General features: G+C 45.7%; 1 protein-coding gene and 1 long non-coding RNA gene across 3 annotated transcripts in view; one reads left to right on the forward strand and one right to left on the reverse strand.

The window, feature by feature from the left end:
* Positions 1-27870, forward strand: part of LOC144694562 (uncharacterized) — a 67416-nt gene that overhangs the window by 32369 nt on the left and 7177 nt on the right. The window lies entirely within an intron of this gene.
* The window catches only part of sfxn2 (sideroflexin 2), an 89762-nt gene continuing 62569 nt past the window's right edge, over positions 678-27870 (reverse strand). For both annotated transcript variants that reach the window (XM_078565130.1, XM_078565131.1), the window contains exons 9-12: positions 27059-27108; positions 18722-18771; positions 3560-3607; positions 678-1216 (exon numbers count right to left, since the gene is read on the reverse strand). In XM_078565130.1, the coding sequence (XP_078421256.1) occupies positions 1117-1216; positions 3560-3607; positions 18722-18771; positions 27059-27108 (248 nt within the window). In that variant the 3' untranslated portion in view covers positions 678-1116. The remainder of the gene's footprint in view (positions 1217-3559; positions 3608-18721; positions 18772-27058; positions 27109-27870) is intronic.

A 27870-nucleotide genomic window follows, 5' to 3' on the forward strand; every position in this document is an offset into this window, starting at 1 on the left:
ACATTCGTGATAGAGCGCATTCCTGGCTGAGGAAATTCCACCTCCCCCACCCCCCCCCCCACCCACACACAGGGAGCACATAGCGCTTCCTGGCGGACGTCATGCTGGGCTGGCCTTAATTGGCCCGCCCATGTAAAATGGCGGTGCACCCTTGATTGGGGGCACTGATCGGAGGCGAGGCACGCCCGCCCCCACCACCCCCCCCGCCCCCACCCCCGACAGGTGGAAATTTTTGCCCCAGGTCTCTGAAGTAGGACTTGACCCCATAACCTTCTGACTCCAAGACAAAAGTGCTACCCACTGAACCATAACCAACATATAAGCGCGTGTGAGGGAAGAGTGTACGTAGTCACTGAAAGGATTTGGAAAGGACTTATGAGGTGTGTATTCAAGCAGTCGGCAATCAATTTACACGTATAATTAATAAGGTGACCTGGTTGAGCTCCTTAAAATTATGAATAGGTTGAATAAAGACAATTTGAAAAACATCAGAAAATGCGGAAGCACTCAATGTGCCAGGCAGTATCTGGGGGAGGGGGGGAGAAAGTCGCCTTTTCCAGCATTCTCTGTTTTAATCTCAGAATTGCAGCACCCACATCATTTTGCTTTTGTATTCGTGTTTAATTCACTGACCCATCACCCTGTTTTTGGCAACAAGATCAAGATAAGACAATAGATTCATAGAAGTGTAAAATGTTTACTGCCCTCTCACCCTCTTCGTTTTCAATTGGGAAAATGCCAGTGGACATATTAAACATAACTTGACTTCCAAGAAATGTGTAGCTATCTATATACGCATCCATGCAATGATCTGGTTCAATTCAGCCTGAGGTTTCTCAGCTTTCTGTGCGTGTGAAGTGAGTTCTGTTCCCTCTGCCAAGTCACTGTGTTGAGAAACATTAACATATGGTAAACATATTGGAGCAAATGGCCCAAAAATGAGTCTTCAATTTGATGGGATATCAACCAGAGGTGATAGTAATAGGGGCTTTATACCCCACACTGCACGTGGCTTTTCCTTTTGTTATCTTGTTATCTTGTACCCTTGATTATGTGGAGATAAGTTAGAAAACTAAAGCAGTCCTCAACTCTTCACAGGACACCACTTCTGAAAGCCTACAGCCCCTTATTGAAGTAGACCCAGTTCACTTTGTCTCCGTATTTAGTGGTTATTGAGTCTCTCAGCTCTGGCTCCAATTTAGAAACTGCCATAGAACTGTAGAAAAATAGAGAAAGACAATCTTTCAGAACGCAGCCGTGTTTCTACAACGATAGTTAGGATTCGAAACCTCCCACCCGGATGAAAGTTTAAGGCTACAACTAAATAATCATCAGTCATTCAGCAAAAATGAACATTTGGATCCTAATTTGGAAACCCCAACACATTTCCCTTTCTAGTTAAGCTGGGCACACACTTCGATATTCACGTATTGGACACACACACACGCGCGCACACCATGAGCGCCATATTATGGGGGAGTGGGGTGGTGTTGTGGGGTGGTGTTGTGGGGTGGTGTTGTGGGCAGAGCACTGCCCCCACCCCACCTCACCCCTACTCCACCCAACCCCCACTTCCCCCACCATCCCCCCACCCACTCCCCCATCCCCCCACCTCCATCCCCCCACCCCACCCACTCCCCCACCCCACCCCCCCACCCCCTCACCCACTCCCCCACCCCACCCCTCCACCCCCCCATCCACTCCCCCACCCCACCCCCCCATCCCCCCCCACTGCCCCCCATCACTCCCCCCACTCCCACCCCCCCCATCACTCCCCCCACTCCCACCACCCCCATCACTCCCCCCACTCCCACCCCCCCATCACTCCCCCCACTCCCACCGCCCCCATCACTCCCCCCACTCCCACCGCCCCCCATCACTCCCCCCACTCCCACCGCCCCCCATCACTCCCCCCACTCCCACCGCCCCCATCACTCCCCCCACTCCCACCCCCCCATCACTCCCCCCACTCCCACACCCCCCATCACTCCCCCCACTCCCACACCCCCCATCACTCCCCCCACTCCCACCCCCCCCACCACTCCCCCCACTCCCACCCCCCCATCACTCCCCCCACTCCCACCCCCCCATCACTCCCCCCACTCCCACCCCCCCATCACTCCCCCCATTCCCACCCCCCCATCACTCCCCCCACTCCCACCCCCCCCATCACTCCCCCCACTCCCACCCCCCCCATCACTCCCCCCACTCCCACCATCACTCCCCCCCCACTCCCACCATCACTCCCCCCCCACTCCCACTCCCTCCCCACTCCCACTCCCCCCATCACTTCCCCCCCCCACTCCCTCCCATCCCCCCACTCCCCCCATCCCCCATCCCCCCAACCCCCCATCCCCTCACCCCCCCATCACTCCCCTCCTCTCCCACTCCCCCCATCACTCCCCCTTCTCCCACTCCCCCCATCCCCCCACTCCCCCCATAACTCCCCCCACTGCCCCCCATCCCCAACCCCACCCCTTCAACCACCAAGACTGCAAGTAGGCCCAAGAAGGAGGCCCATGGAGGGAGCCTAGGGAGGGTTTTATTTTTAATAGAGCAGGCAGGTATAAAGAAAGTAAGGGTGCTATCTTAGGGGGGCTTCCCCCACCGATGCACTAAGGGCACCCCTTTCTTCCTGCCCTTTTAAAAAAAACGGCCTGCCCACTCCTGCCCGGCTGCCCACTTAGCATGGCATGGGCAGCATAATATTGGGGTCAATTGGCTTGTTAACAAGCTCAATTGACCCTTGATTATTTATTTAAACATGGCAGGGAGACTGCTGATTTCGGTGTCCACCCACCCCTGTATTATGGGAGTGAGTTCGGGGATGGTTTGAAGGTCACGGGGGTTGGCACTTGCCCAATTTTACGTGCCCGCTCCCGCACCCCACCAAAAACACACCCGGTGGCGGAATCCAGCCCTAGGTTTCCAAATCCCTATCTGCTGAACGCAATGTTCAGCCAACTGCTCGGACACCAGTGCCTGTAAACCCTACAGTCACTCCAAAAAGTTAGGACTCAGCCCTCCACCCCCACCAGAACTAAAGGGTGGGCCAGTCTAGCTTATAAATTCATGTCATTCTGCTTAACTGAGAAGCATGCTTTAAGTGAAAGTGTAACCTACTGAATTATTATGTAGCATTCACTATCACAAAATGAATGTATACGCCACTTATGAATGTTTGACCGATATCCCTTTGTCATGGTTTACAGCTGCTGGTTATAGACAGGGTGGGGCCTGATGTTCTGATGGACACCCGCACCCAGTGCTATATGAGAAAGGGATCTTGCGGCGCACTCATCAGGCTCCTATTCTTTTCACAAAGGTCCTAGTCCCCATCCAGCCGCCTGGTGTTGATTTCAAGCAGAGAGAGAGAAATCGAGTTCAATCCAGACTCTTGTGGTATTTCTGGACTACTCCAGTGGGTGGTCTCAAATTGCCTTCCAGTAATTCAAAACAAGTGGTTCTTTTTTATACATTCATTTTAACAAATGCTGAAGTTTGAAAAAAATAACAATTCTTAACTGCCAACCTACAGAACATTAAACGGTTAACTTACCACCTCTGAGGGAAAAGGGAACATGCAGCAGGCACCATAAAGATCAAGCTGTGGAAACAAAAACAAAATTATTTATCTTCATCTTTCTACAGATGTTGGTTTACAGCATAAAGATTGCAGAATAAAAACATTAAAATGAAGGTAAAATCCATTGGGTACAATAACAAGTACACACACCATAGGTCATAGGCTGGGAGCACACTGGCTTAGCCAGCATTCATTGCCCACAACAAAAACAGAATTACCTGGAAAAACTCAGCTGAGTTTTTCCAGGTAATTCTGTTTTTGTTTTGGATTTCCAGCATCTGCAGTAGCTTTTAGCTTTTTGTTTTTATTTTTTTCATTGCCCACCCCTAATTGCCCTTGAGAAAGTGGCGTTGAGCCACCTTCTTGAACCACTGCAGTCCATGTGGTATAGACTCTCCCAGAGTGCTGTTAGGGAGGGAGTTCCAGAAAGAGTTGAGTGAACTATAGTTCCAAGTCAGGATGGTGTGTGGCTTGGAGGAGAACTCGCAGGTGACGGTGTTCCCATGTGTCTGCTGTCCTTGTCCTTTCAGGTGGTAGAAGTCGCAGGTTTGAAAAGTGCTGTCAAAGGAGGCTTGGCGAGTTGCTGCATTGCATCTTGCAGGGCAAATTTCGTACAGATGCCAGCAAGCATTTGCTTACGTAGATGGTGGTTAACAGTTCAACCGGGCTTCAAGGAAAGACAATTGAGACCCCTTTTAAATGGGCCTGTTACGTGTCATAATGGGAAGACAGCAGGACTGATGTTTTGAACGGATGAGATGAATAAGTTGTAGGCTCATCTTCATCTGATTTTTATTAGAAAGCGCGTGTCATTTGAGTCAGAAGGTAGTGGGTTCAAATCCCACTCCAAAGGCTTTGAGTACAACACTGCAGTGCAGTAATGAGGGAGTGCTGCAGTGTTGGAAGTACTGTCTCTAGGATAAGACATTAAACCTTAGCCCTAACTGCCCTTTCAGGCAGACGTAAAAGATCTCACAGTGCTGTTTTGAAGAAGAGTAGGGGAGATATCCCGGGTGTCCTGGCCAATATTTATCCCTCAATCAACATCACTAAAGCAGATTATCTGGCCATGATCACATCGCTGTTTGTGGAACCTTGCCCTGTGCAAGTTGGCTGTCACATTTCCTACATAACAACGGTGACAACACTTTGAGAGGTAATGCGTTGCCTGTAAAATGCATTAGGATGTTCCAAACATCATCAAAGGGGCTATGTAAATGCAACTCTTTTTTTGTTTAATCTTGAGATATATTATTTACTGTTAATACTTCTCAAGGGCAATTAGGGATGGGCAATAAATGCTGGCCTAGACAGTGATGCCCACATCCCATTAATGAATTTTTAAAATAACTAATAGATACTAGGGTAGGTTTTCCAAGTTCGTTCTCAAGGGCCCATCCTTCCCCAAACACTGTGCGCCAAGGAACTGCTGCAAGGTGAGGTACTTTGCAATAGGCACAGTTCATTAACCTTGCAAATAGCAGTGCTTATGCTTCAAACGTGTTTTAGTACAAAAAAAATGCTCTGCTTTCTATGGCCATGACTCACCCTGACTAATGCCTGGGGATGTTTAAACAAAATTACTTGAAAATAATCTAGAAAATTATTTTTCATCGCCTGCACCAATACAAACAATATCAATACCACTAACATGTAGTTTGTCACGTACACCGCATGAAAACTTATGGTGGGCTCCCCACGGAAAGTCCCAGGGTTTGATACCCAGTCTGTGCTAAATCATCTGAGGCAATTGGCCCAAGAAATCCCAAGTTAGTACGGGGAATATTGGCCAGGGTTCCCATTCCTGAACCACATCAAGTGCTTGAAGTCTGGGTCTATAAGAGATGATTAGTTTAAAAAAAAATCATGCCGGTTAAATGATCTGTGACCTTCACTGCCTCAGCTAGATAGGGTAGATGGAGAGCAATCATTTCTTCTGGTAGAGAGAGCACATAGCAGGGAGGCATAATCTTAGAATTAGGGCTAGGCTACTCAGGGGGTGTCAGGAAGCACTTAATCAAATAAAGGGGAGCGAAAATCTGGAACTCTCTCCCCCAAAAAACCAATTTAGGCTGGTGGGGTCACTGAAAATTTCAACACAGAGATTGGCAAATTTTTGTTAGATAAGTTATTAAGGGTTACGAAATCAACACAGGCACAGAGGGTTCAGATACATATCAATCAAGAGCTAACTGAATGACAAACAGGCTTGAGGAGCTGAATGACTGATTCTCATTCCATATCCCTAGGATCATACATTGTTAATAGCCGCTTGGTCAAGATAACAAAGGTTGTGTGTAGAATTGTCCTCCTACATGTGCTTAGGATGGGATTGGAAGGGGAGAAATGGATGAAAAAGGAAGCGTTTGAAAAAAACAGGCCATTTATATAGTGTGACTGCAAAGGTTCACCACGATGTTGATGCAAGGTGATGTTTTGAATTATATTTAGACAAGGCTGGTGTCATCTGTTACTGATTCAAAACAAACTTTAGATGTTTTCAGGCAATCCATCGTGTTTAACAATTTTTTGGTCTCTATAGCGTAGTTTTTATAGTACTGGTCTAGCAACACAGAGGCCAGTAGCTGAAGTTCCACATTAGAAAGTTAGGCGTTCAATAAATCGGGTCAATTGCAGGCTGGCAACAGGAAAGAAAATTATCATAAAAACTGCTGAACTGTCCTAAAAAACTAACCGGTTGATTTTTGTCTTTGAGTGGAGGGAACCAGTCACTCCTTCCCCAGTCTGGACTGGATGTGCTGACTGTCACTTAGCGCGTAGCACTCTTGCCTGAATCAGAAGGTCATAGGTTCAAGGCCAACTCTAAGTAGATCTTGGCTGGTACTCTAGACACATGGCTGCCAATGCTTCCTTTTCAATTACCGCGTATCTCTTCTCTGTATCTGTTAATCGCTGTGATATGTAATAAACTGGTATGTGTTTAACACCTTTGGAAAAAGTACTGCCCCAATCCTGTAGAGGACGTGTCCGCTGCAATAATTGGTGGGTAGCTCCAGATTGTAATGTGCTAATATCTCTGATGACATTAACCTCCCCTTGATTTTTTCAAATGATTTCTGACGTGCCTTTTCCTAACACCATTCATGGTCTTGGCACAACAACTGACATAGTGGCTCATTGAGCTCTGCTAAGTTTCTTAGAAATTTTCCTACTTGATTCATCATTCCCATGAACGTTTGTAACTGCAAAAATACCCTGAAAAAAACTCAGCAGGTCTGACAGCATCTGCGGAGAGGGTTACAGTTAACGTTTCGAGTACGTATGACCCTTCATCAGAACTAAGAAATATAGAAATGAGATGAAATATAAGCTGGTAGAGGTGGGGTGGCACAGGTAGAGCTCGATAGGGGGCCAGTGATAGGTGGAGGCCAAGAAGAGACTGCCAAAGATGTCATAGACAAAAGGACAAAGGGGTCACCGTCAACAGACCACCATCAACACCCCTTTGTCCTTTTGTCTATGACATCTTTGGCAGTCTCTTCTTGGCCTCCACCTATCACTGGTCCCCTATCGAGCTCTACCTGTCCCAACCTCATCCTTTATCCCTGATGCACTCACAATGTGACCAAGGAGCCTGATAGTTGTCTGTGAAGACTCACACTTACTGTTGTGTCTCAATCCTCCCTCTTGCCGTCTTCTCAGTGCTTCTCTCACTCCCGTGTAATGCTCAGCTTGAGTGGACCCATGTACCAACACGTCATCCATATGGCAAACAGTTCCGTGGAAGCCCGCTAAAAAAATTTGCCATTGTTCTTTGAAAAAAAGATTCTTTGAAAGGGGCTGATGTTATACCAAAAAATAACTTGTTAAAGCTGAATCTTCCGAATGGTAATATGAACATTATGAGAAGTTTGGACTCCTCTTCTCGTGGTATTTGCCAAAACCTGCAATCAGCGTCTAATTTAGAGAAAATTGATCTCTTCCGTAATTTGGCTAAACTTTTGTTATTGACTGATGCCATGAAATGGACTTCTCTTTCCACAGCTTTCCAGATCTGCACAAAGGGTGGTAGCAGGCGTGAAAATAGACGTTTTACCCGTTTTACGGGTTTTCGAGCCGTATCATCCCCCTCCCGCCTCCTAAATGATGCAGAGATAGGAAACGCCCTGGATCGCTTTAGTGGCCTCTGATTGGCCCACCAGGCTGTTTGTTACTTTGTCAGTTTCTCACACCGGACATCATATATAAAATGCAGCCGCACGCATACTTCTCAATGCTTTCAGCCCAGGACTTTTTTTTTTATTCAGTCATGGGATGTGGGCATCGCTGGCTAGGCCAGCATTTATTGCCCATCCCTAATTGCCCTTGCTCAGAATCAACCGCATTGCTGTGGGTCAAGACTGCTCCGGTCAAGGCATGGCCTCAAAAGCCAGGAGGTTTGCAGCTCCCGATTCAGTGACACATCCCTGGGACTCCTTCTGGATGCCATGGAGGCCCATTGCAATGTCCTCTACACCCACTCTGGCTGCAGGAGGCCAATCAGTCTCACCACTCCGGCTTGGGAGGCGGTGGCAGAGGTGGTCAGTGCCAACGCTGCACAGAGAGGTCAGCCATCCAGTGCAGAAAACAGATGAATGATCTCATTCGTGCTACCAGGGTAAGTCAACTATCTCATCAATCTTAATTTACCCACACAAGCCCATCACACATTCACTGGCATCTCATTCACTGCCAGCTCAAGGGACATCACCACTCACTCTCTCTCTTTCTCACATATCCTCACATCACCATCTGGCCTCATCTCCTCAGGAGACTGCCTCCTCATCCTGTCCATGGCTCCACTCAGCACACACACGCATGCCTGGCATACTTCTCATTTGGTCTGGCATGCAGGACAAGATTGCACACAATCGCTGGGGGAGATCCCAGACCGGGGTGGGCGGGGGGGGGAGGGGGGGGATGGGATATTTTATTTTGGGGTGGCAGTATTTAATATATTTCATAGCAGCTTATTTTTTCAGGTGTCATCCTTGGCCTTGGTCCTCACTCTGTTAAAGAGTTGCACGTTGGAGCTGGCCGGAACGGGTGTCGACCATTCCTGCAGCAATGGCAAAGTTGGCAGTGAACACCCAAGTGAGGATCCTGTATCACACCATCCCTCCTTCAACGCTATTCTGAGTCCACTGTTCTGTGTTCAACATGGCTGCCATGCACTAACAATTTCCTAAGTACATCTGACACGTCACCCTCAGGCAACCTTAACCCTGACCCCAGCACCGAGAGCACCTCGCATGAGGACCATTGAATAGAACTATTGAATACCCGTCACAGCGATCAATCACATCCTCCACCAGCGCAGCGACACAAACCTAGATGTAGAGTAACCTCGGGATCACAATCTAGTGAGCACATCACACATTCTGTTCCATAGCAAGGTGGAGGCAGGGACATCCTTGATCATTGGCACTCGGAGGACTGCTGGAGGCAAGGAATCTGCTGAGTCCAAGTCAGATGGTGAGCCTCTGGACTCGGTACTCCATCACTGACCCACGGTTAGCCTCCAACAGTGTCAACGCGAGAGGGGTGCGGGGCAGCTCAATCTCACTCCAGCTTCCCCTTCTCCTCAAGGAGTCAGCCAGTGGCCTTGGGGGCACACATAGGGAGGACGACCAGCAGCTCGACACCGTGGGGCCATCCACCGAGGTGACTCCGGGGTCAAAATCCACTCTTCCTGTGACCCCTGCAGCTCCAGCTCCACAGCCGAAGTGGGTGCAGCTGGCCCACAGCAGGACACCCAATGCAGGCTGGGGTCCTCCAGGTCTCGGCCCTCCAGCCGACATCCGCCAAGGTCATCGCAGACAGGGCGTAGCAGTCGGCAGGCTGCCTCCACCTCCACCCTGGATGTCGGGGAGCACCAAGACGTAGCGGCAGGGTTAGGACAATTAAGATGTGGTTACACAGCCAGAGAACGGGTGTTAATCACTTCTACATAATGTTCACTATTGTTAATAAACTTCCAAGAATGTCTGCTTGCCTATGGCTCCTTGTTATGATGGGCAGTGTTCGTGTCACTTAGATGTGAAACTTTGGTTCCTGCACAAGTTAAAGGCAGGTGTCTCAGTCCAGGGCCTCTTCCCTGTGCAGTGTGTAACCTTCAGACCAAAGTGATCATCCAGCTTCACACTCACTGGACACATTACTGACGCCTGCACCTCGATGGTGCTGGTCATTGCTGCCAGAATGTCATGGGCAGGCGTCACAAAGTTCCGTCATTCTCCCTAAGCGCTTTCAGCACCTTTGTGGTAGGGCTGGTCCCCCATTTCTTCAGCCTCAGTGACGCTGTGCTCCTGAAGGGGACAGGTGCTGAAGGCTGACAAAGGATCAGGCGCACTTAAAGTTTCCCGGCTGCGTCTCCAAGATATGACCCTAAACACAGAGCGCAAGCGAGCTGTCCCCAGCCAGACAGGAGTCAGACATTCACAGAGGCAAAGTGAAGATCTATGGAGTGTCCTCACTGTATGTTCTCATCATCCTCCTGGAATCTAGCGACTATTGAGGCCTCCGCCTTGTCTCCATGACACGAGCATGAGCACCGAGGGTATGTGCATTGTCATCAGCCACTCAGGAGTCAAACGTTCACAGATGCAAGGAGAGGATTGAAAAGAAAGGACCAAAAAGAAAGTATGAGCAAGGTTACAGAGATAAAGGCAGGGGAGTGGGACTAGGTGGAATGCTCTTTCAGAGAACCAGTGCAGGCTCAGTAAGCAGAATAGCCTCCTTCTGCACTGTAAAGATACTGCGATAGGATGTCAGGACTGTCTCTCCTGCATATCGTCATCATCCTCCATGTGTCTTGCAGCTATGAGGGCCTCCTGAGCGCGCCTGCCTCATCTGGCCAACACGATGGCCTCATCATCAGCATCCTCGCCTTCGCCGTCACCCCCTACGATGTCCTCCTCATCAGAGGAGATGTGCAGCTCTTCCATCTCCTCCTCAGATAGGTCCTCCCCCATTGCAGCGCCAGGTTGCGTAGCGACGATGCAAGCTACGATGATGCGCGACACCCTCGGGGGGCGGGGGGGGGGGGGCGGGGGTGGGGGTATTACAGGGCTCCACCGGACCTGTTGAGGCACTGGAACCTCATTTCTAAGATGCCTATCGTTTGCTCCGCCGAAATCCAGGTCACAGTATGAGCCTCGTTACACCGTTGCTCTGCTGCAGTCTGAGGCCGCCACACGGGTGTCATCAGCCACGTCCTCTGTGGGTGGCCCTTGTCACTGAGGAGCCAACTCTGCGGCTTCTCTGGACCCTGGAAGATGCCAGGGATCTGAGACCTGCCAAGGGTGTAGGTGTCATGGACGCTCCCTGGGAATCGTCCGCAGACCTGTAGGACGCATTTGTGGTGGTCGCACAGCAGCTGAACATTCAGCGAGTGAAAACCCTTGTGGTTGACATAGTTGACTGCTTATTGCCACGGAGATCTAAGCGCCATGTGAGTGCTGTCGATGGCACCCTGTACCTATGGGAAGCCTGAGATATGGGCAAATCCCAGCGCTCTTGCTTCCTGATCCCGGTCAAAATGCACAAAGTTTTGTGCCTTCTCGAAGATGGCATCCATGACCCCCTGGATAGACATGTGCATGGAGGCTTGCAAGATCCCGCAAAGGTCACCTGCGTAGCCCTGGAAGGAGCCACTGGCATAAAAATTGAGTACTGCCGTCACTTTCACAGCCACTGGCAGTGGATGCCCTCCAAGTCCCCGTGGTGCCAAATCCTGTAGCAGGCAGCATACGTGACCGACCAGTTCGCTGGACGTGTGCAGTATTCGGCGGCACTGGTTCTCAGTCATCTGCAGGAATGACAACAGCTACCTACGGATCCTGGGTCTAGTGAAGCGCCTAAGAGCGACAGCTCTCTGGATCTTCAGCTGCATGCGCAGCAGACCCTGCCGCCCCTTCATCTTGGCAAAGGGGGGAGCACCTCCCTCAAGTCAGGCGCCTCCATCACACTCTTCTTCTTCTTCTCCTCTGCTCCCTGTAAGCCAAGAGGCATACTGCTAAATCACCAAGCTCCATGATCCTGATGTCCTGCTCCTGCAGGATCAAAGAGCGACATGAGTGGGTTAGCATGTGTGTCCTAAGAACCTCTCTTGGTTAAGTCTGAAGGCCCCTTCACGCATGCAGGAGAGTGCTGGCCACCACTTGGGTGGCCAGTATGTAGTGTGCTTCATGGCTGTCTGAAACCCCACCCACCTCCGCCCCACTCCACCTGACCAACTGGCACTTGTTTAGCAATAACCTGCTCACTGCCACTCAGTTTGGGTTCTGCCAGGGTCACTTAGCTTCTGACCTCATTACAGTGTTGGCTCAAAGATGGACAAAAGAGCTGAACTCCAGGGGTGAGGTGAGAGTGACTGCCCTTGACACCAAGGCAGCATTTGACCAAGTGTGACATCAAGGAGCCCTAACAAAACTGGGGTCAATGGGAATTGGGGGGAAAACTCTCTGCTGGTTGAAGTCATACCTAGCACAAAGGAAGATGGTTGTGGTTGTTGGAGGTCAATCATCTCAGTTCCAGGGCATCACTGCAGGAGTTCCCTAGGGTAGTGTCCTCAGCCCAACCATCTTCAGCTGCTTCATCAATGGCCTTCCCTCCATCCATAAGGTCAGAAGTGGGGATGGTCACTGATGATTGCACAATGTTCAGCGCCATTCGTGACTCCTCAGATACTGAAGCAGTCTATGTCCAAGCAGCAAGTAACATTCGTGCCACACAAGTGCCAGGCAATGACCATCTCTAACAAGAGAGAATCTAACCATCACCCCATGACATTCAAAGGCAGTACCATCACTGAATCCCCCACTATCAACATCCTGGGAGGGTCACCACTGACCAAAAACTGAACTGGACTAGCCATATAAATACTGTGGCTACAAGAGCAGGTCAGAGGCTAGGAATCCTGCAGTGAGTAACTCACCTCTCGACTCCCCAAAGCCTGTCCACCATCTATAGGCACAAGTCAGGAGTGTGATGGAATACTCTCCACTTGCCTGGATGAGTGCAGCTCCAACAGCAGTCAAGCTTGACACCGTCCTGGACAACGCAGCCTGCTTGGCTGGCACCCTTTCCACAAACATTCACTCCCTCTACCACTGACGCACAGTAACAGCAGTGTGAGTGCCATCTACAAGATGCACTGCAGAAACTCATCAAGGCTCCTTAGGTAGCACCTTCCAAACCCACGACCGCTACCAGCTAGATGGACAATGGCAGCCCTTGAGAAGGTAGTGGTGAGCTGCCTTCTTAAACCGCATGCCCGACGAATTCAATACCTGCCGCCAACAGGACCGGATGATTCCCCCCATATTCTTATGAAAGCTTTTGACTTTGGAACCGGTACCATCCCTGAGCACCAATTCGGCTCTGTTACGGGTGAAAATGACTCCTTGTCTTACCATTGTGTCGATCACTTACTTTAAATTTGGAAGTAAAGGGTATGGAACCTTTCTGAATGCATATAAGCAACTTGGTTTCACTTCTGAGCTTAGTGTTATACGATACGCAGTTCTCAGCTTTCCCAACCCTGTAAACAACTTAAGAAATTCTGCTCTGAAGTCTCCTGACTGACCTTCGCTATTCTTTATTTCTTCTAACCTGCAAATTAGATTCAGTTCCATACATGCCATACAAGCGAACAACTCTTGAATTACGTACAGTACTTCAGTAATTACTTTCTCTGTGCTTTAGAGTAGAATTTCATTCTCCCAGAACCTTCAGCTCTGTCCCTCCTGGTCCATGAAGCTTTTTATACAGGATGGTTAAAGAACTTTGTTTAACCATGGTTCATCCTCTGAGAAGAACCAAAACTCTGTTTCAGTATCTAATTTGAAAGTGTGCCTTGTTACCTTCTACCAGGATCTCTGCACTCCAATAATTTCCGCTAAATTATTTAATTTCTCTTAAGTCTTAACATCTTGTGTGAATTTTCCACTTCATGGATTTTGTTTCTACTTAAAACTTTCTCTTTGAATGTTCAGCCCACTTTCTCTACTGCGACATACTGGCTGAAAATGCCCCATCTTTGGTGAGACAGTTCAGGCACCTACGTATTTTCTCTGTTGCACTAGCAACAGCTAGCCTGGGGTGCCGCCATTAATTGCTCCTCTTGCTGCATGTGTCTCCTTCTCTCTATTTTCTCCTTTTCATATCCAATGAATTCAGCTGTACCTGTTACATTGGGAATCGGGCTGTCTCTCTCTCTCTCCTCTGGTAAGTTTTGTCTCCTGATCTCAGCTTCTCTACTTAATTGAATCGCCTTCAGCAGTGTCGTCATCTTGGGACTGCAAATTATCTGATGATGCATCATCCGCTACTCCAACGACTATTCTGTCACAAATTTGCTCCTCCTTCAGATTACTTTATCCACAGTCTTCTGCTCATCAGCACAAATCATTAGCAAATGAGTCAATGCTTTCCCTGTGTCTCTGGGTATGTGTATCGAACTTTGCGCATTCCACCATGGTGTCCTTGCGGAGGCTGAAATACGTTTCCAATGCATCAATAACCTTGGCATATGTGGCTTTACGCTCATTGATCGCAGCGTAATTAGGATGTCGTCTGCACAGTCGCCCATTGTATACAAAGGTGTACTGACCTGCTCACAGTCTGGCTTCAATGCAAGACTTGATGCAGTTCGAAATTGAGCAAACCATTTTGGCCTTGCTTCAGCCTGATTTAGGCCTGCAACTATCTCGGAGTGCTCCAGTAGAGGTAGAGAGTTTTTCTGTTACTATATTTCTAACTGCTGCCATCATATAATATTGTATTATTGGTTTGGAATAGTGTCAATAAATTCTCAAAGACTGCTGGCTGCAAAATACTCTAACGTTAATTGTAACATATTTACAGTTATAAAAACACCCTACACTTGCTTCTGACAATGCTTACTCTCCTCGAGTCTCAGATCACATGAGTGTATGTCACTTCCCTCCATGACAATACAGACTGTTACAGTTAACCCTAGATGGAACTTAATCTAACATACTCCATTATTCTACAATGATCACCTGCCCTTTTATGTGAATCTTATCTAACAAGAACACAATTCACCTTAAAGGTCAGAACAATGAAACAAAAACCAAAATGGGTCTCCGCTCAAAATCAAAATCTGCAGATTACAAATAACAGAGATGAGGGGACGCAGGTGTACTAAGTTATTAGTTACAACATGTAGATAGTTATTATTGTATGATTTGAATTTGGAATGTGTGCAAAGCTGGAATTGCCAGTAAGAATATGGTAATTGCCAGTAAGAAAAGCAAAACAGAGTGACAATTTAAAACCACTCTGGAAAAGCTTTCATAAAAGCACGACAAGAAAGTAGCAGAAACCTGTTTTACCGCGCAATACGGGAAGTAGACGAAGAATGGATTCAGGGACAAGACAGAAATGTACATTAACGGTGAGTGAGCGAAAGCACGCAAAATCTAGAGACAGAAATAAAGACTACAGCACAAAGGAAATATCTCTGCCCATGCATATGCGCACGCCCATGTGCGAGCACACACACTCCAAGTGAAAGATATGGGGCTGGATTTTTCCAGTCTCCGCCAGGCATGTTTTCAGCAGGGTTGTCGGGGGTGGGGTGCATGTAAAACACGGGAGTGTCATGAAGATATTAATGTATATAATGTTATTGGAAATTATTTTAAACTGGACTTATAGTAGGATCTGTGTCTGTGGGTGTGAGTGTGAGTGTCTTAATTGGATTAAAGCCAGCTAGTCTGGGTGCTTTGATGTATAGTAGTTTTGAGATGTAAACAGTTAGGTAAAGAGTACATTTGTTGAATAAACCATTCAAAGACTGGGGAGTGAAATCTTGCACCTAGCTAGGAGACACCAAGCAATATGTTTATATTACTAATAAAATTGGTGCTATGAAAGGGGTTTTATTGTTAGAAGAGGTGGAGTTCAAAGGGCCTGGTGATACAATGAGAATTTACATTCAAAGGGAAGGCTGGGTATATACAGAAGAGTTTTGTGTGGGGGTCAGAGGCATGTGAGATCTAAGCCTCTAAGCCTACAACTGTCTGCGCATATGCATGGGCAGAGATGTTTCCTTTGTGCTGTGGTCTTTATTTCTGTCTCCAGATTTTGCGGGCTTTCACTCACTCACTGTTAATGTACATTTCTGTCTTGTCTCTGAATCCATTCTTCATCTACTTCCAGTATTGCACAGTAAAACAGGTTCCTGCTACATTCCTGTAGTGCTTTTATGACACGTGCCTCTGACCCACACACAAAATTCTTCTGTATATACCCAGCCTTCCCTTTGAATGTAAATTCTCATTGTATCACCAGGCCCTTTGAACTCCACCTCTTCTAACAATAAAAGGAACCTCATTTTGAATTTGTAAGATAAAATGTGCTTTGCCTGGTGTCTGTTTAGTCTACGGGTTATTGTTGCCTTGGGGAAGATTACCTGGTAGTGATTAATTTGGGGGATTTATTTAATAGTTATCATGGTAGTAATTTGTAGACATGTGTATGTATTTAATACCTTGTTAAATTAATAAATGTTTAATTTAATTTATATAAAAACCCTCTGGAGGCTTGGTGGTTTCACTTCTGAATTCAGAGCTGCATCTCAAACATACCAATTGAAAATATAGGTTATGACAGTTGTTTAAAGTTTCCCTCTGGGATTTTAAATAACTCAGCCTTTACCAACTGCTGTGTCATAACATAATGGCAAGCCCATTACCTTCCTGCCCACCCTTGAGCTGTCACCCATAATATGCAAGTTCTTAAATAAATAATTAAGTCAATTGAGCTTGTTCCCAAGCCAATTAACCCTTTTAATACAAAACAAAAATAAAAAATATCTGGAAAAACTCAGCAGGTCTGACAGCATCTGCGGAGAGGAACACAGTTAACGTTTCGAGTCCGTATGACTCTTCAACAGAACTAAGGTAAAATAGAAGAGAGGTGAAATATAAGCTGGTTTAAGGTGGGGGGGGTGGGACAAGTAGAGCTGGATAGAGGGCCAGTGACAGGTGGAGGTAGCCAAAAGATGTCATAGACAAAAGGATAAGAGGTGTTGAAGGTGGTGATATTATCTAAGGAATGTGCTAATAGGTGACATTAAGGGTAGAAAGCAGGACGGGCAAGGGACAGGTAGCCCTAGTGGGGGTGGGGTGGGGTGGGGGGAAGGGATCGAAATAGCCTAAAAGGTAGAGATAAAACAATGGATGGAAATACATTTAAAAATAATGGAAATAGGTGGGAAAAGAAAAATCTATATAAATTATTGGAAAAAAGGGGGATCGGAAAGGGGGTGGGGATGGAGGAGAGAGCTCATGATCTAAAGTTGTTGAACTCAATATTCAATCCGGAAGGCTGTAAAGTGCCTAGTCGGAAGATGAGGTGCTGTTCTCTTTTAATACGCTGCCAACACCATACTACAGTTGGCGTGGGCAGGAGGGCAGTAGTGGGCAGGAGGGCAGTAGTGGGCAGGAGGGCAGTAGTGGATAGGCAGGTTTTTTAAGCAAACTGCCCCCTTTGAGGGGTGCCCTGTGCATAATGGGGGGAAACCCCCCACCCTCCAATATGATACCCCCACTTTTGTTCATCCCGGCCTGGCCTCCAAAACCCATGCGCCTGACTCCCCACACCCCCTTCCCTCTCTAGGCTCTCCGATCCTTCCCAGACTCACCCCACTCCGGTGGCCATGTCTTCTTCACCCGTGAGGGTACTTGCAGTCCCAGCTGCGTCTGTTGCCAGCTCCCGTGGGTGGGACTTCCTCCCACTGAGAGGTGGAGCTCCCACTCTCACCTCCTTCACGCAACCCGCAGCGGTTATACTGCTGTGGGGCAGCCTTGTTTAACGTGGGTTGGCTGGTGTCCGACGTTTCTTCCGGAGAGGGAGAGCAATGTACCAACAACACTTTCCCCACCACCTCCCAACATAAAGTTCAGCCCATGAAGTTAGGGCATAGATGATTGAATGGTGGGACTGGCTCAGTGGGCTAAATGACCTACTCTTGTTCCTCTATCCCATGACAGATCCTCTTTCCATTCCCAAGAGATGACTGTGCAAGAGTGGAAAGCAAGGGCCACACAGCTTGTGTGGAGCAGAATAGATAATCCAGGCGATTGTAACTGCAGAATTATAGGGTAGCTTTTTTTTGTTGAAAGGCCTGGGTGGTCCTGCAGGATCCCATCAAGACTGAAAACAGGTGAAGACAAGAGTGGGTTCATTTGTGATGACCTTTCCAGGTTAATAGCCCGCAGCCGCTTCATCAGATCACATGAGAAAAATGGAACTTTGAAAAGAGAGGAGAGGAGAGGAAGGGAAAAAGTATGATTGTGAGGAGAGAGAAGAATAAACAGTGACCAGTGTCGTTTCTTTAACCATAGGGGTATGGAGCTTCTACTCAACTGCACTCGTCTTCTTGGTGCAATTTGTCCGAAATTGGCGTAACTCACACAAAAGATTGCAAAATTTTAGGTAGAAATCATGTTGTAATGCTCTGCAACAGTTTAAAAAAGGATGTCATGCTGAAACCCATTCCACCCCCCGTACAGGCTGCGTGCTGCGGGGTAAATTAATCACCATTGGTAGTTTTCACTAACTGTACCTGTTTGAAGGCCTTAGAGAAAGCTCCAAACATTAAACTATTTCTTTGGACACTGAAACACCAATAGACATGTTTTACATGATTTCTGAACACTTTTCTTGAAAATTTTACAAAGACACTTACAACTGTACCCAACATAACGAGCAAATGGTTCTGCATATTGTTAGAAAGCCATTTTCAGTCATTGAAATTCAGGTTATTTACAGGCGGTGGATGGACACTATGATTAAAAACGCTTATGTTCTGTGATAAACGAGTTGTCAGCTGCATTATTCAAATTGCACCGGGTTACCATTCTTAAATTCATCAAGAACTAGTTTTTAAAGTGTTTTTTTTTAAATTATGTAGTAAAACGGCAGATTTTGCAGTTTACTCAAACGAGTTTGAGCGGAAACCCTAGAGAGAAGAAAAAAGTTCTAAGGGGTACAATTTGTACCCGGGTCACCAGTTGTGCTCGAAGTGGAAATTCTACCCCAAACACACAATTTGCATCGAGACAAGACAAGGTTTTAAAGGTGATAAGTGCTCCTACTTACAAGCATCCAACCAGCATCACTTGCATGGGCGCGTGGAGAAACTTAATCCTCTGAAACACAAAAAACAAACATGTAAAACACAAAGGGGAAAAAGTGTTTTTCTAGAAGATTCATCCGGACAAAGTATTTTCACTAGGTGGCGGACACGCAGATCAAAAAATGAGGAAATGATGGGGCTCCGTGGGCCACCTTTCCCTGCAAATTATTAGACAGAAAACACTTCATTGTCCCCAATGTTGGGGAGGGTGTAAACTAGATTGGCAGGAGGATGGGAACCTGAGAGGGAGCTCAGATTCAAGGGAAGCAAAGCTGGTAAAGGTTAGTAGAAAAGTAGAAAGCAAAAATAGGAGGCAAATGAAGGATAGGCAAGCATCAAATCAGGATAGAGAATGAAGTTTAAAATACAGAGTTAAAAGCACTCTATCTGAACGCACATAACATTTGCAAAAGTATTGATGATTTGAATGCACAAATTGAGGCAAATGGGTATGATTTAATTGCCATTACGGAGGCATGGCTGTAGGGTGACCAAGATTGGGAATTGAATAATTAAGGATATTCACGTTTAGGAGGGATAGGCAACAAGGAAAAGGAGGTGGAGTAGTGCTCTTAATAACGGACGAGATGAGTACACTGGTAAAAGAGGATCTTAGATCGAAGGGTCAAGATGTAGAATCAGTTTTGAGTGGAGCTCAGGAACAGCAAGGGCAGCAGACATTGGTGGAGGTTGTTTATAGGCCACCAAACTATAGTGCTAATGTTGGGCACAGTATAAATCAGGAAATTGGTGATACATGCAACGTGGGTCACACTTTAATAATGGGTGACGTCATTTTATACATAGACTGGGTTAACCAAATCAGCACTAATTCTGTGGAGGAGGAACTCCTGGAGTTGTCAGAGATGGGATTCTGGAACAGGACGTTGAGGAGCCAACTAAGGATCAGGCTATTTTGGATTTAGTGTTATAAAGGGGCTTTTGGGAAATAGTGACCATAATATGTTAGAATTCCACGTTAAATTTGAATGTGATATAATTCATTCTGAAACTAGAATCTTAAATCTGAAGAAAGGAAATTATGAAGGTATGAGGGGCAAGTTGGCTATGGTGGATTGGGAAAATACACTAAGACATTTATGGTAGACAGGCAATGGCTAGCATTTAAAGAAATACTACACCGTCTAAAACAGACATACATTCCTCTAAGGCACAAACACCCAAAGGCAAAGGTAAATCAACTGTGGTTAACGAAAGAAGTTAAAGATTGCATTAAATCAAAGGAAGTGGCTTATATGGATACCAGTGAAAGTGGTTTGGGAGCAATTTAGAACCCAGCACAGGAGGACCAAGAAACTGATTAAGAAAGGGAAAAGAGAATATGAATGCAAACTAGCAAGGAGCACAAAGGCAGACTATAAAAGCTTCTTTGGGTATGTGAAAAGGTAAAGATTAGCTAGGACAAATGTGGGGATAGGAGAATTTATAATGGAGAACAGGGAAATAGCAGAGAAACTAAACATTTACTTTGTATCTATCTTCACAGAAGAAGATACAGAAAATCTCCCAGATATACTAGGCAACAAAGGGACTTGTGAAACTGAGGAACTAAAAGAAATTAGTGTTAGTAAAGAGGTAGTGCTTGAAAAGTTAACTGGATTGAAGGTTGATAAATCCCCTTTCCAGATGAGCTACATCCCAGAATGCTGAAGGAAGTGGCTAGAGAGATAATGGATGCATTGGTGGTTACCTTTCAAAATTCTACAGATCCTGGAAAGGTTCTTACAGACTGGAAAGTAGCAAATGTAACCTCACTATCTAAGGAGGGAGGGAGAGGGAGAATGGAGAACCAGAGACCTGTTAGTCTGACGTCAGTAGTCGGGAAAATGTTAGAATCTATTATAAAGGATGTGATAACTGGACATTTAGAAAAGAATGTTAAGAATCAACATGGATTTATGAAAGAGAAATCATGTTTGGCAAACTTGTTGGAGTTTTTTTTAAGCATGTTACTTGTAGCATAGATAAAGGAGAACTAGTGGATGTGGTCTATTTGGATTTTCAGAAGACTTTTGATAAGGCCCCAGACAGAGGGTTTTAAATAAAAGTACAGCACATGGGAAATATACTAGTATGGATTGAGAATTAGCAGGTTAGCAGACAGAATGCAGAAAGTAGGAATAAATGGATTACTCTCAGGTTGGCAGGCTGTTACTAGTGGGGTACCACAAGGGTCTGTGCTAGGTCCACAGCTGTTCACAACCTATATAAATAAATTGGATGTGCCGACCAATTGTAATATATCCAAATTTGCTGATGACATCAAAAATGGGTGGGAACATAAGTTGTGAGGAGGATGCGAGGAGGCTTAAAGAGGATCTGGACAGGCTCAGTGAATGGCAAATGGAACATAATGTGAATAAATCTGAAGTTATTCACTTGGGCAAACAAAACAGGAAGGCAGTATTTTTCTGAAATGGTGAGAGGTTGGGAATGCGGGTGTCCAAAGGGACCTGGGTTTCCTTGTTCATGAGTCAGTAAAAGCTAACATGCTGGTGCAGCAAGGAATTAGGAAGGCAAATGGTATGTTGGCCTTCAACGCGAGGGAATTTGAGTGCAGCAGTAAAACATTTGGCTGCAGCTATACAGAGCATTGGTGAGACCTCATCTGGAGTATTGGGCATAGCTTTGGTCTCCTTATCTAAGGAAAGAAATACTTGCCATATAGAGGGAGTGCAATGGAGGCTCACCAGATTAATCCCTGTGATGGTGGGATTGTTGTATCAGGAGAGATTAAGGAGACTGGGTCTATATTCCCTAGAGTTTCGAAGAAGGATGGGTGACCTCATTGAAACTGACCAAATTCGTACAGGGTGTGACAGGTGGATGTAGATAAGATGTTTCCTTTGGCTGGTGAGTCTAAAACCAGGGGACATAATCTCAGGATAAGGGGCAGGCCATTTAAGACTGAGGTGAGGAGGAATTTCTTCACTCAGAGGGTGGTGAATCTTTGGAATTCTGAACCCCAGAGGGCTGTGGAAGCTCAATCATTGAGCATGTTCAAGACAGAAATCGATAGATTTCTGGAGACTATTCACATCAGGTGATATGGAGATAGTGGTGTTGAGGTAGATGATCAGCCATAATCTAGTTGAATGGCAGAGCAGGCTGGTAGGGCTGATTTGCCTACTCCTGTTCCTATGTTCCTAATATAGAGGGTGTTACAGCTGGGGAAACTAATGACCTGTGTCACAAAATGTTTTCCTAGCTGATGACTTCTCAACTTGAGGTGTACAAACACAGGAATCCAATCAGTGGAGCCTGGTTGCTTCTACGCCAGGAGAAATGGGAAGGGAGGGTAATGAATCAGGGAGTCACACCCAAGTGGAGGTAAATACATAGAAGTTACAACACAGAAACAGATCATTCAATCCAACCAATTTGTATCAGCACACCCACTCTGTTTCCTTCAAACACTTTCACTCATCAATCTAGCCAATCCAATTTTCAATGGTGACACAGTTTATGCCTCAACCACTAATCCTGGAAGTGAACACCTCACAATTCTCTCTAAAGAAGTCTTTCCTGCCGTCTGTTCAAAATTTCTTACATTTAAACCTGTATCTATGGCTTCTCGGTCTTGGCCTATCAACTGCTAGAAACAATCTGCTGTTTGTCCCATCCTATGAAATTTTTTAACACTTCAGTTACATCAGCTTACAGTTCGTATTGTTATGATGAGAAATGAGTCAGAATCTAGGAAGAGAGTAGCTCTGGTCACAAACAGGGAGAGGTGGGAGGGTGAGTCAGTCCCAACAAAAGGTAAATAAATCAGGGAGAGTCACTCCTTAGGGAAATTGTCCCAATACTTCCCTGTGTCAGTTAAACTGTTTCTATACCCTTAGTCCAACGTCAGTAACCCATACCCAGACTGTGGTTCTTACGTATCTGACAGGTTAAATACTAAAGTAAACTTGCTGGAATCACCAAGAGCTATAAAGGGGCAAAATTGGACTTAAAGCAGGGATGCAAAACAGGAGGGATCACACTTTCCACCCTTTGCACAGCACATGCAATACTCAGTCCAACTGAAGTCAATGGAAGAGACAATCGGCTGGGTGGTGGGTGGTGGGGAGAAGTGAGCTGCATAATGAGCACATCGCCCACTTTGACTCTTCACCCATGTCCGACTTCACCTCAAAAGTGTCTTGTGGCCTCAGTGAATCTGGCAAGTTTACTTCAGTCTATTTGGCACAGGTCCAAGGACAAAATAAAAGCAGCTTCACACGGCATCTTGAGAACAGATTGTCAAGTACTTTACCCACCTTCAGTCTGACCTGGTTGAGCCAAGAGCAAGAGAAGAAAATAAATTTTAAAACTTAATTTTATCTTTTAAAAGGAAACCCTTTTCTCTTAACCCAAATCAAGAGTTTTCCTGCTTGCTCGCTTGTTGGGTTTCTGAGGTGCATGTCACCTATTTAACTAACAAATTCACCAACTCATGCTTGGCTCATATTCTGTCACACAACCTGCCACTTTGGGATAAACAGCACTGAACATTCAGTTCACTAATCTTGCAAACCCTTAAAACTAATCTCTCCTGAATAGCACACAATAACTTTCATCAGCCTGTATCATCTCCATTTTTGCTTAAGGGAAATAAAGAAATAAAAACTGGCTTCTTCATTCCAATGAAGGTCAGTTCAAGAACTGATTAGCCCCTTTCCTGCGCAGTATCATTCTATGGGTCTTTGGCATCAGCCCTTTCAATTATGTATTTAGAATGCTCCAAACATTTTCACAAAAGGGCAACACTATTCATTTTACCAAATGGGCCTTCCCTGCTTCTAAATTTGCCTTAGTTATACTGCATGAACAGACAATGCGCGTCCTAAGAGGTGAGGGTGCAGGTCAAATAGGGAAAAATTGGCACTGCTTCCCAACAAACACTCCTAACCAACAGATAGCGACAATCAACAAAGCATAGGTATAGGACAACCAGCGGATGTGGTGCATTTGGACTTTCAGAAGTCTTTTGAAAAGGTCCCACACAGGTGGGATTGGGGGAAATATAGTAGTATGGATTGACAATTGGTTAGCAGACAGAAAGCAGTAGGAATAAACAGATCATTTTCAGAATGGCAGGCTGTTACAAGTGGGGTACCACAAGGATCAGTGCTAGGTCCACAACTGTTCACAATCTATATAAGTGATTTGGGTGTGCTGACCCACTGTAACATTTTCACAAAAGGACAACACTATCCATTTTACCAAATGGGCCTTCCCTGCTTCTAAATTTGCCTTAGTTATATTGCGTGAACAGGCAATGTGCATCCTAAGAGGGGAGGGTGTTGACCAAATACTGTAGGGAAAAATTGCACTGTTTCCCAATAAACACACCCAACCAACAGATAGCGACAATCAACAAAGTTAACTGAATGTTGGGGAAGGATTTTCAGTTCGGTGTGCAGGCGCGTGCCAGACACACCCGAGCGTGAAATAGCGTGCAATATTACGGTCGGCCGATGTGCCCGCTCACCAGTCAGTAGTGCGCCCGCTGACAATTAAGAGGCATATTAAGGCCCTTAAGCTGGTAATTAAGTTGAATTATTCGCTGCCCGTCCAACCTTACGGTTGGCGGGTGGGCGAACAGGCCAGGCGGCCTTTGCATTTTTTGCGAAACCTCATCCACGGGCGGGATGACGTTTCTGTAATTAAATAAAAGCACATAAAAACGTTTGGGCAGGATTTTAATAATCACCATGTAAAGGTGCACGAGTCCACCGTGTGGACATTTTTTTCCCGGATTTCTAACATCTTTAATTTTGTTTTTGAAAATCTTCAGCTCCCTGAGGCAGCTCTGTGCCTTCGGGGAGCTTTCAGTGAGCGCACCCCCGAATTTCAGCGCTCGTGCTCCTCCCAACCCCCACCCCAGCAGCGCTGAGGCACTCGGTACACGTTTCATGCTGGCTGGCCGTTAATTGGCCAGCGAGCGTGAAATCACGGTCAGGGCCCGATCGCGGTTGGCAGACCATTCATGGCCGTCCCCAGGCCCACCTGCCCGACAAGGGAAAAATCCTCCCCTTGAATTATATAACCAAACAGTTGAATGTAAGTCAGGGATGGTAGAAAGTACGTTTTATAGAGCCTTGGACAACTGTATCTAGTTCTTGTCACCGACAAACAAGGTGGACATTCAAGCACCGGGTGCAGCGCCGAGAAGAGCCTTGAGGCTGATCCCTAGTTTCCAAGGGTTTCCAACAGTTACAAGGAAAAGCTTGAGCAAGCTGAGTTTTTTTAGGCTAGAAAGGAGGAGTTTCCGGAGACGTATACAAGATTGTCAAAGAAATGGGAAAAAAAATAAACTGGGAACATCACTTTAAATTAAATAGGTGGAGTCAAAGGGAAACTAGTCTGAACCAGTAAAAGGCAAACTGGAGACTGATTATCAGGAAATACTTTTTTTTGCACCAAAAGTGATAAACCTGTGGGATAGACTTTCAGATAGAGAAGCGGAAGCAGAATCATTTGAGATATGATCGGATGCCACAATAGGGGGGGTGGTAATTTATAACGCTGCTGAATGGACTTAATTCATCATAATTATCTTGTGACGAGTATTAAAATTGGCTATGTGGGTAGCTAGCCTCAGCTGTCAGGCATAATAAAAGCTTTAAAATTGGCTAGCTTATAGTGGTAGAGGTGGTGTGGTAGGAAGCAAAACATAATGCAAAGCAGATGACACCAAAATAGGTGGGAAAGTAAGTTGCAATGAAGAAATAAGAAATTTACAAATAGGTATGGACAGGTTAGGTGAATGGGCCAAAATTTGGCAGATGGAGTTTAACGTGGGTAAGTGTGAGGTTATCCATTTTGGTCAGAAGAATAAAAAGATGACTTATTATTTAAATGGAGAGAAACCTCAGAATGCTTCAGTGCAGAGGGATCCGGGTGTCCTCGTGCATGAATCGCTGAAAGTTAGTATGCAGGTACAGCAGGTAATAAGGAAGGCAAATGGAATTTTGGCATTTATTGCTAAAGGAATCGAGTATAAAAATAGGGAAGTATTGTTGCAACTGTACAAGGCATTGGTGAGACCGCACCTGGAGTACTGTGCACAGTTTTGGTCCCCTTACTTGAGGAGGGATGTGGTTGCATTGGAGGAGGTTCACTAGATTGATTCCAGAGATGCGGGGCTTGTCTTATGAAGAGAGATTGAGCAGTTTAGGCCTATACTCGCTAGAGTTTAGAAGGATGAGAGGAGATCTAATTGCGGTATATAAGATGCTAAAGGGGATAGGCAAAGTAGACGTGGAGCAGATTTTTCCCCTTGTGGGGCATCCTAGAATGAGAGGCCATAGTTTTAGGCTAAGGGGTGGTAGATTTAAGTCAGAGATGAGAAGGAATTACTTTTCTCAAAGGTTTGTGAATCTGTGGAATTCTCCTTCTCAGAGTGCAGTGGATGCCGGGACGCTGAATAAATTTAAGGAGGAGATAGACAGATTTTTAATTAGTAACAGGTTGAACGGTTATGGGGAGAGGGCGGGAAATTGGTGTTGAGGCCGAAATAAGATCAGCCATGATCGTATTGAATGGCGGGGCAGGCTCGAGGGGCTGAATTGCCTACTCCTGCTCCTAGTTCTGATGTTCTTACGCTCTTATAAAAGAGATCCTAGTCCTGATGCTTAAGCAGCAACGTGTAATGGACATACAAATAACTGAATGACGGGTGAGACAAAGTCAGACTCAGCTCTTTACCACCCTCTCTCCCACTGCAACGCTGTGTCGGCCATTCACTATTGAACAGCCTGGGTGACATTGGGCTGGCTTATTCATTGGGAACATCCAGCTAGGCATGTTAAGGAGAGCACCTCTCAGGCATAGAACTGCACCTTAATAAGGGTCAACATCTTTAGCCTAAGGCAGAAGGGAGAAAAAAGGAGCAGTAAGAATAAAGAAATATATATCACTTGAATTTCTTGCGCTATTTTTTTCCCCCAAAGAAAAGATTTTGGTAGGATTCACAAAGATACTAAACATGCTGTTTCTGGACAATAAGACAATTGAAATTACGAATAGCTTCGTAAAAACAAGAGAGAAATATTAGAGATAGGGAATCATTTCCAATTGCTTTTGAAGTTGCTAGCACATTGAGCAGCTCCAATACTGGTACTATGTTACTGCTTAACCATATGTAGTTATAATATTGCTTACAATATACCGCTAAGGGTCAAGGGAGCTGCCATAGCATTGGGTATTTCTTCAAAATGGCTTCCCCTTTAGCATATGAAGTCTTATCATAAGGTTGGATTTTATTTTTAGAAACAGGTTCCACTTACTTGCATAAATGGATATTTCTCTAGATGCTCCATCATGATGGGGAGAATAACTAGAAAAGAAAAGGAAAGTAATGAAAAAAAAAGATCAGCAACTTCCTGTGTTAGAAACTCTAATAGAAGGTCATTGACCTGAAATGTTAACTCCGTTTCTCTCTCCACAGATGCCACCAGATTATTTCCAGCCTTCTCTGTTTTTATTTCAGATTTCCAGCATCCACAGTAGTTTGCTTCTGTATCTTTTTTGTTCATAAAGGACGTGGGAAGGGCTTTACTTTGCAAAGACAAATGAATAATCAAGTGAGAATTCAAGAGCCCATGGAAATCCTTTTGATCTTAATTGAAACTTACCTTCTTTCTAGAGGACATAGTATTATGCAGCTAGTCACTGTAAGTTTCTGGGTTGATATACTATCAGGACAAGATCAAACACTTAATCTCATCTCCTTTTGTGAGGTCAACATTGATAGATATTTTGTTTGTTTGCAATTTTTCTGGTGATGTTCATTCAGTAGATCTTAAACATGCACTTTTGCTTAAAGGGAAAGAAAGGTTAAAGAAATAACTGCCTTTCCAAATTCGCCCTCTTTCCACATATTATTAAAAATCAGGTGTAAAACGTGCATGCCCTGTCCACAAATCTAGTTTCCTGTTAAGATTGCTCACGACTTTCTATCAATATTTCTCATTCAGTGTTGCCATGTCAACTGTCACAACGCGCCGCGTTCTCTGCGCACTAGGTGCCTCTGTGGAATTGGTTTCTGAAGTCTTTCTTCCAACTCCATCACCTCTTGTACATTACCAAGAATTTACTG

Source organism: Cetorhinus maximus, chromosome 20, assembly GCF_964194155.1.
Source record: "Cetorhinus maximus chromosome 20, sCetMax3.hap1.1, whole genome shotgun sequence".
Classification (NCBI taxonomy): Eukaryota; Metazoa; Chordata; class Chondrichthyes; order Lamniformes; family Cetorhinidae; genus Cetorhinus; species Cetorhinus maximus.